The sequence below is a fragment of the Corvus kubaryi genome, unplaced genomic scaffold (assembly GCF_017639235.1).
Source record: "Corvus kubaryi isolate FWS band 111438036 unplaced genomic scaffold, C.kubaryi_AGA036_p1.0 37253, whole genome shotgun sequence".
Lineage (NCBI taxonomy): Eukaryota > Metazoa > Chordata > Aves > Passeriformes > Corvidae > Corvus > Corvus kubaryi.
The window spans coordinates 80533-88705 of record NW_024581075.1 but is presented as its reverse complement, the minus strand read 5'-3'; the positions used below and the strand labels follow the sequence as shown (position 1 = coordinate 88705).

At 67.9% G+C, this 8173-nt stretch overlaps 1 protein-coding gene across 8 annotated transcripts in view; it reads left to right on the top strand.

The window, feature by feature from the left end:
- Positions 1–8173, top strand: part of HDAC7 (histone deacetylase 7) — a 56242-nt gene that overhangs the window by 46117 nt on the left and 1952 nt on the right. For 7 of the 8 annotated variants that reach the window (XM_042023633.1, XM_042023634.1, XM_042023636.1 and 4 more), the window contains exons 4-23: positions 511–622; positions 712–827; positions 936–1058; positions 1441–1550; positions 1810–1953; positions 2113–2311; positions 2397–2605; positions 2831–3040; positions 3425–3644; positions 4057–4190; positions 4631–4751; positions 4900–4949; positions 5868–5975; positions 6084–6139; positions 6302–6389; positions 6623–6742; positions 7092–7189; positions 7273–7391; positions 7528–7661; positions 7748–7832. In XM_042023633.1, coding sequence (XP_041879567.1) covers positions 511–622; positions 712–827; positions 936–1058; positions 1441–1550; positions 1810–1953; positions 2113–2311; positions 2397–2605; positions 2831–3040; positions 3425–3644; positions 4057–4190; positions 4631–4751; positions 4900–4949; positions 5868–5975; positions 6084–6139; positions 6302–6389; positions 6623–6742; positions 7092–7189; positions 7273–7391; positions 7528–7661; positions 7748–7832 — 2556 coding nt within the window. The remainder of the gene's footprint in view (positions 1–510; positions 623–711; positions 828–935; positions 1059–1440; positions 1551–1809; positions 1954–2112; positions 2312–2396; positions 2606–2830; positions 3041–3424; positions 3645–4056; positions 4191–4630; positions 4752–4899; positions 4950–5867; positions 5976–6083; positions 6140–6301; positions 6390–6622; positions 6743–7091; positions 7190–7272; positions 7392–7527; positions 7662–7747; positions 7833–8173) is intronic. The other variant, XM_042023632.1, reaches the window with a different exon arrangement.

Genomic DNA, 8173 nt, shown 5'->3' with positions numbered 1-8173 from the left:
TGGGACCCCCGGGCTGGGTTACGGACCCCATTGAGGTGACAGACCCCTCTAGGACCCCCGGGATGCGTTTGCAGCCCCCCGGGCTGGGTTTTTAGACCCCACCCATCCGTCAGACCCCGCTGGGACCCCCGGCCTGGGTGCGGCCCCCGCCCAGCCGCGGTCTCCCGGCGCCCTCTGGTGCCGGCGCTGGAGGAGCTGCCGGGGTCTCGCTCCCAATTTTGGGATGCGCGGGACTCCACATCGCACTTAATTAATGATTCATTAATTAATTAACTGTGCTCGGATGCTGGCACAGATCCGTGGAGCATCCCTGCTGTAACCACGGAGCATCCCTGCTGCAACAGACAGATCGGGAGTGGGATGGGAATGGGCCCAGCTGTGCCCTCAGGGGGTCTCCAGCCATCCTGGTGTCACTCCTGGAGCCCTGGGGTGGGGATCGTGCCCGCAGGGACCCTTCGGAGCGGCTCTGAGCCCCGTGGGGTCACTGTGGTCACTGTGGTCACTGTGCAGGTGCTGTGGCCAGCACGGTGGTGAAGCAGAAGTTGGCTGAGGTCATCCTGAAGAAGCAACAGGCGGCTCTGGAGAGGACCAGCAACGCCCCCCCTGCAGCCCTGCCCTACAGGTAAAGCACTGTCCCTCTGGCCCTGAGCAGGACGTGGGACCCCCGAGGCTCAGGGACAGCTGGGAAGGGGCTCCGGCTTCTCCCCGCAGGTCTCTGGAGCCTCTGGACCCCGAGGGCCCCTCCCCTCCCATGCTCAGCACCTTCCTGCCCCCCGTGCCCAGCACTTCTCTCGACCCTCCCGAGCATTTTCCGCTGCGGAAAACAGGTAAGGCCTCGGGAATGTCCCCACGTCCCTGGTCCCTGGCCGGAGCTGAGGACTGGCCCCACGGAGCCCGTCCAGGCAGGGCCAGGACTCACCCCCTGTCCCCGGCAGCGTCCGAGCCCAACCTGAAGGTTCGCTGCAAGCCCAGGAAGTGCCTAGACCGGCGCAAGAACCCCCTGACACGCAAGGAGAGCGCTCCCCCCTCGCTGAAGAGGCGCCCACCCGAGGCCGTCGGTGAGGGCTCTGCCTGGACGGGGCCGGGCTGGGGCAGCTCCAGCCTGCCCGGGCTCCTGTGGCACCTCTGCTTGGGGACCGTGTCCCCGGGGTTTGATGTGTCCTCCCCCGCGGATGGGGCCATGGAGTGTGGGATGGGTGAGCCGGGAAGTGTTGGTGCAGCTGCTCCCGCTGCTTTTGGGCCCCAGGGTGGCCCTACAGGGCTGGAAGTGCCCCAGGCCCGGTGTGGAGGTGGCTGCTCAGGGTTCCCACCATGGAGTGGTGCCTCCCACGCTGCGGCTCCAAGGGGGATTCGGCCCCAGGAGGGTGGGGGGCAGCAGCTGGACAGCAGTGAGGGGCTGGGTGGGGGCTGTGCCCTCACCCCGTGTCTGTCCCCTCCCAGACTCGTCCCCCAGCAGCAGCAGCACCCCCGTGTCCGGCTGCAGCTCTCCCAACGACAGCCTGCCCGCCGAGCACGGAGCTCTGCCCACGGCCCCCGGTGTGGCCCACGAGGTGAGCTCCGGTGGCTTTGGGGGCCCGGTGTCCCCTCTGGGCTCAGGGGGAGGACACGACCCCAGCCCTGAACCCCCTTCCCTGCTCTCCCTGCACCCGGGATGCCCCTCGATTCTCTGCCCCCGGATGCTCTTCCCGGCCCGGCGCTGCTCCAACACCCACCAGGGTGCATTTCCCCTCTCCCACTGGTGTCCTGTCCCCACGGGTGTCCCCAGGGCTGTCCCTGATGTCCCCTGCCCTGGTCCCTGTCTGGGAGCAGGGCACCGATGGCTCGTGTTTGGTGCAGACACCCCTGGCCCAGCGGCTGATGATGCAGGAGAGCTCCCTGGCCCAGTTTGCCCTGCAGAGCGCGGCCTCCCTGCCGGCCATCACCCTGGGCCTGCCGGCCACCACCAGTGCCAGGGTAGGTGGCCGGGTTGTACCCCCAGCACCGGGCAGAGGGGCCTTGTGGGGCTTTCCTTTGGGTTTGGGCTTCCTGGCGCTGCCCGTGGGCACGGTGGGGACAATCCTGTGGCCTCCCGGTGCCGCGTCCCTGTGCCTGACCCTGTCCCCATCCCCGCAGGGCGAGGCCGAGCGCCGGGCCCTGCCCAGCCTGGCTCACCGGGTGCCGGTGCTCAACGGGCCGGTGCTGCAGGGCACACATTCGCCCGTCTTCATCCCGGCCAGCCTGGAGCAGCACGAGGCCAGCAGCCCCCTGTCCCCTCGGCTGCAGCCCGTCATCATCCTCGAGCCCTCGGTCACCCACGCTCCGCTGGTGGCGGGTGAGTGTCCGGCTCGGGGACGTGGGGAAAGCTGCGCTGGGCGTCCCCTCTGCCACCCCTTACCTGTCCCTGCTCTCCCCTCCAGTGCCGGGCCTGGGGACGATCCCCTTCTCCTTCACGCCCTCCCTCATCTCTGCGGAGCGCCTGTCCCTGCCCGGCCACCACAAACCGCTGGGCAGGACCCGCTCGGAGCCGCTGCCGCAGAGCCCCAAGGCCATCCAGCAGCACCTGGTGTTCCAGCAGCACCACGCGCACTTCCTCGAGCGGCTCAAGCAGCAGACGCACCTGGGCAAGGTGAGGCCCGGCCTGGGCGTGGGGGTGGCACTGGGGGGTGCGGGGTGGCCTTGCCACCGCTGGACAGCGACTGCCGGGTGTCCCGGGGGAGGTGGCACAGAGTCACAGAGGGCAGAGCTCAGGTTCCCGGCTCCCTCCTGCTCCTGCCTGAGATGTCCTGTCCCCCACCCCGGCCTGGCCTGTCCCCTGCCACCGCCCCCTGCTCATTTGTCCCCTTGGCTGCAGCGCATGGCCAAGTCCAGTGAGAAGCCCCGGCTGCGGCAGATCCCATCCTCGGAGGACATGGAGGCCGAGGGGACGCTCCCGGAGGCCGCAGCTGAGGGCGGGGACCCCACCAGGACACGCGTGGAGCCCCCCCGGCCCAGCAGCAGCGGGAAGGAGCCCGAGAGGACGCAGAAGATGGGGCAGCCCCAGGAGGAGCTGGTCCTGCAGCAGGTACAGGAGGGATGGGGAGCCCTGGGGAGGGGTGGGGACTCGGGGACCGCATCTGAGCCTGCCTGGAGCCCGGGGCAGCTCACGGGGACAGGGGCAGAGCTGCGGCCACCGCTGGTGTCAGCACAGCTGGGCACTGTCCCCACATTGCTGAACATTGTCCCCAAATTCGCGGACTTTGTCCCTGACATCGCTGCTGTCACTGCAGGGCTGAGCCGGCAGGGAGCAGCAGATGCTGGGACAGTCCTGCCCTGCCCTGCCCTGCCCTGCCCTGCCCTGTCCCAGCTCCGAGCAGCCGCTGGATCCAGCTCTGGACACACCGAGCAGGGCTCTGTCCCCTGTCCCCAGTCCCCTGTCCCGACCCCTCACGGTGTCCTGTGTCCCCAGGCCTTTCTGTGGGACTCCTTCCAGCGGGTGCAGCAGCAGCTCCTCAAGCGCCAGACCTTGGCCGACCCCCCCGTGGTCCCTCCCGGCCACACCGGGCACCGGCCGCTCTCCAGGGCCCAGTCGTCCCCGGCCACGGCCACCGTGTCCCTCCCTTCCCAGGACACCAAGGCGCTGTCCCTGCCCGTGCAGGAGCAGCCACCCAAGCCACACTTCACCACAGGTACGGCCGGGCCTGGGGGCTGTCACAGCTGGGCTGGGGACAGGAGGGGTCGTGGGAATGTCCCAAAGCAGCTCCACATCGATTCTGGTCACTCCCGGACTCTTGGGAGCACCAGGAGAGAGCCAGGGGGGCCCCTTCTCCTGATCTCGGGTGGCTTTTCCAGGCAGGGTTTGCCCGCCTGGCCCCGTGGCTGCATCCCTGGGCCACCTCTCCTGGGAATGCAAGGCAGGATGTGCTTCCAGCAGCTTGGGGAGAGAGGCCACAGGGATTTAGGGCAGAATCTCCCAGGTCTGGGGCAGAATCTCCCATGGTTTGAGGGAGGTTTCAGTCAATATTTGGGGGTGTTTGGGGTCTTGGAGCCCCTGCCGAGGAGCTGAGGGAGCAGCTCTGCAGCTCTGGCGGTGCCTGGCAGGGCTGGTTTACGACTCGGTGATGCTGAAGCACCAATGCTCCTGCGGGGACAACAGCAACCACCCCGAGCACGCCGGGAGGATCCAGAGCATCTGGTCCCGGCTGCAGGAGCGGGGCCTGCGCAGCCGCTGCGAGGTGAGCTGGGAGGGGGCTGGCCCCGCCTGCATCCCTCCCGGTCCCGCCCCTCATCGCTCCCGGTCCCGCCCCTCATCGCTCCCGGTCCCGCCCCTCATCGCTCCGGCCCTGCTGGAAGCTGGGCGCAGGGAGAGGCTGATCCCCCCAAACCAGGGCCTTTTGCCAGCTCAGTGCCAGTTCCGGTCTGGTAAAACCCTGCCCTGGTCCGGCTGGGCTGGCTGGCTGCGGGGAGGGGGTGCTGGCAGCTCCTTCCTGGTCCCTGACCGTAATTTGGGGGTGCTCAACTTCCAATCCGAGGGGTCCTGACCCTTTGCAGCTGCCCCCCACACGAGCTGCGGCTGCACGGGGACAGCAGGACGGGCCACCCTCGCCCCCGGGGGCTGGCACACACCGGGGGGAAGCCCCTGCGTGTCCCCCCCGGTCACAGCCGTGTCCCACAGTGCCTGCGGGGCCGCAAGGCCACCCTGGAGGAGCTGCAGTGCGTCCACAGCGAGCGCCACGTGCTCCTCTACGGCACCAACCCCCTCAACCGCCTCAAACTGGACAACGGGAAGCTGGCAGGTGGGTCCCCATCCCGCCATCCCCCGGCCCTGCTCACCCTCAGCCCTGGGAACGGCTCCCAGCAGCTCCCCTGGACGCTGGGCCCAGCCTGGCATCCCCAGCCCCATTTTCCCAGCCCTGAGGTCCCCACTGTCCCCTCTCTCCACAGGGATCTTGTCCCAGAGGACATTCGTGATGCTGCCCTGCGGAGGGGTGGGGGTGAGTGCTCCATCCCTGCCCCGGGTTTTGGGAGGGGTGGGGGTCAGGGCTCCATCCCTGCCCTGGGTTTTGGGAGGGATGGGGGTCAGGGCTCCACCCCTGCTCTGGGTTTTGGGGCAGGGCTGTTCCTTTTTGGCCCCACGGGGGGGGTCTCAGAGCAGCTCCCGAAGCCTCCAGGCTGCCCAGGTGGGGGGGTTGATGGAGGTGTTGGATCAGAGCTGCTCCCGGTCCTTGGAAGGTCTGAGCATCCCACTCTGGAAGGGGATCCTTGATCCAGAGCTCCCTGAGCCGTTCCCAGGGCATCAGGAGGGGCTGGCAGGACGGGGGTCCCCACTGAGGGAGGGCAGCGGTGACATGGGGACAGCAGCTCTTCCCTTCTCCCCAGCGCTTCCGAGGCCTCTCCATTCCCGGCTTTCCCTCCTGGTTTCTCTGCATTCACTGCCTTCTCCTCTCTTCCTCTCCCTGTCCCTGTCCTCTCTCTCTCTCTCTCTTTCAGGAAGGGGCTCCCTCGGTGCCTTCCTGCTGCCTCTTCTGGTTCTGCTCCTCTCCTTGCCCCCCGTGCTGGGCACCAGCTCTGCTTTCCCTGCTCTGCCTCCCCTTCCCTGCTCTGCCCCCGCCCGTTCCCGGGGCTGGAGCTGCCCCCTCTGGGCACGGGGAGCTCACACATGGCCCCGATCAGAAGAGACTTTGAGTTTTCCGGCTCTGACGTGGTGCTGATCAAACCAAGATGTTTGGTTTAACACTAAAATAAGATAAAGAAGGTAAAGGAGGGGGCTGGGCTGGGGCTGTGGCAGGAGGAGGATGTGGGGTGGCCCAGTGGCACCCAATGGCACAGGACACCAACCCCTGACGGGTGAGGCTGCGACTGAGATGTCCCCTGGTGCTGTGGCCCCAGCTGAGCAGTGTCCCCCCTTCCAGGTGGACAGTGACACCATCTGGAACGAGCTGCACTCGTCCAACGCTGCCCGCTGGGCCGCTGGCAGTGTCACCGAGCTGGCCTTCAAGGTGGCCACCAGGGAGCTGAAGGTAGGTGGTGGCTTGGGGGGGTCCCAGGGCTGCGTGCCGCTGGGGATGCGGTGCGTGTGTGACCCTGGCGGTGGCAGCTCTGACCCCTGACCTTTGCTCTGTCCCCAGAACGGCTTCGCCGTGGTGCGGCCGCCCGGACACCACGCCGATCCTTCCACGGCCATGTAAGGCCCCTCCCCGAGGCACCTGGGCAGCCCCAAAAGCAGCTCCTTGGCTCAAAACCAGCCCCCAAATAACCCCCCCGGGAGCCATCCCTGCCCAGGCCCCGGGGGAAGGGAAGGGGGCTCAGGAAGGGCCCCGGAGGTGACTCCCACCCCTCTTCCCAGGGGATTCTGCTTCTTCAACTCGGTGGCCATCGCTGCCAGGCAGCTGCAGCAGAAGGGGAAACTCAGCAAGATCCTCATTGTGGACTGGGTGAGTCCTGTCCCCTGTCCCCAGCACATCCCTGCCCTCCCCAGGACATCCCCAGGAGCCGTGCCCGCTCCTGCTCCTTGTGGGAACGTGGCTGGAACCCCCCGGCGTTGTGGGGCTGGGGGAGCAGGAGCAGATCCTGGGCTGGGGGACCCAGACCCGCCTGGTTTTGGCCACGTGAGGCTCTGGGGCCACCCTGCAGCTGCCAAAATCCTGTCCCAACGCCCTCCCTGCAGGACGTCCACCACGGCAACGGGACGCAGCAGATTTTCTACAGGGACCCCGAGGTTCTCTACATCTCCCTGCACCGCCACGACGACGGGAATTTCTTCCCGGGCAGCGGAGCCGCCGATGAGGTGAGAGGGGGCTCTGGGGATCAAGGGGACAGCAGGACACGGGGGGCTGAGCAGGGGCAGTGCCCTGGGGGCTCGCTTCTCATCCCTCACCCTGCCTGGGCCACCCGGCTCCGGCTGCGGATCCCAGCACAGGGATGGAGACTGATGGAAATGGCAGGGAAATTCCACTGGTTCTGGCATTGCTGGGCACTGGGCAGGGGGCCAGGACCCCCAGCCTGCTTCCCGTGGCACGGGACAGGGGCTGGGACCCCCACCTGCCTCCCCCAGGCCTGGCAATGCCAGAGCCAGGCCCTTCCCTCCATCCCTGCGGACACATCCCGGCCTCACCCCTGTCCTTGCTCCCTCACAGGTGGGCGCTGGCCCCGGCGAGGGCTTCAATGTCAACGTGGCCTGGGCTGGAGGGCTCGACCCCCCCATGGGGGACCCCGAGTACCTGGCTGCCTTCAGGTATTGTCCCCACATCCCCCCTGCCCGTGTCCCATGCTCCAGGTGGGGCTGACCCCACTCCTTATCCCCCTTTTCCCCCTCAGGACCGTGGTGATGCCGATCGCCCACGAGTTCTGCCCCGACGTGGTGCTGGTGTCGGCCGGGTTCGACGCGGCCGAGGGCCACCCGCCCCCCCTGGGTGGCTACAAAGTCTCTGCCAAGTGTAAGGAGGTGGCTCGGGGCGGGATGTCCCCCGCTGGGGACGACCCTCGGGGGTGGCCACTCCAGGGGGAACCACAGGAGATTTTGGGGGCTGGATTTGGGCAGGGGGAGGTGACGTTGCTGGGGTTGTCCCGCAGGTTTTGGCTACATGACCAAGCAGCTGATGAGCCTGGCGGGGGGGGCCGTGGTGCTGGCGCTGGAGGGGGGCCACGACCTCACGGCCATTTGTGATGCGTCCGAGGCCTGCGTGTCCGCCCTGCTGGGCCACGAGGTGAGAGCCGGGGCTGGACTGGCACTGACCCGGTGCCACCGCCGCAGCCCGGGCACAGCCCCCCGTGACCCCCCTGTCCCCCACAGCCGGAGCCGCTCCCAGAGGAGAGCATGAGGCAGAAGCCCAACGCCAACGCCGTGCGCTCCCTGGAAGCCGTGATCCAGGTCCAGAGTGAGTGTCCTGGGAACGGGGGCTGGGGGCGCATTGGAAGGGACCTTAAACGTCCTCACTGGGCATCAAAGGTCCTGGGGGGGACGGGTCCCCATCATCCTCCTCCTCACAGCAAGGGGGGCCCAGGTGTGCATTCACTGCAAGGGGAGCCCAGAAACCTGGGACACCCCTGTCCTGGGCCATTCCTGTCCTGGGACACCCCTGTCCTGGGCTATCCCTGTCCTGGGACACCCCTGTCCTGGGACACCCCTGTCCTGGGCCATCCCTGTCCTGGGCCCTTCCTGTCCTGGGCCATCCCTGTCCTGGGCCATCCCTGTACTAGGACACTCCTGTCCTGGGCT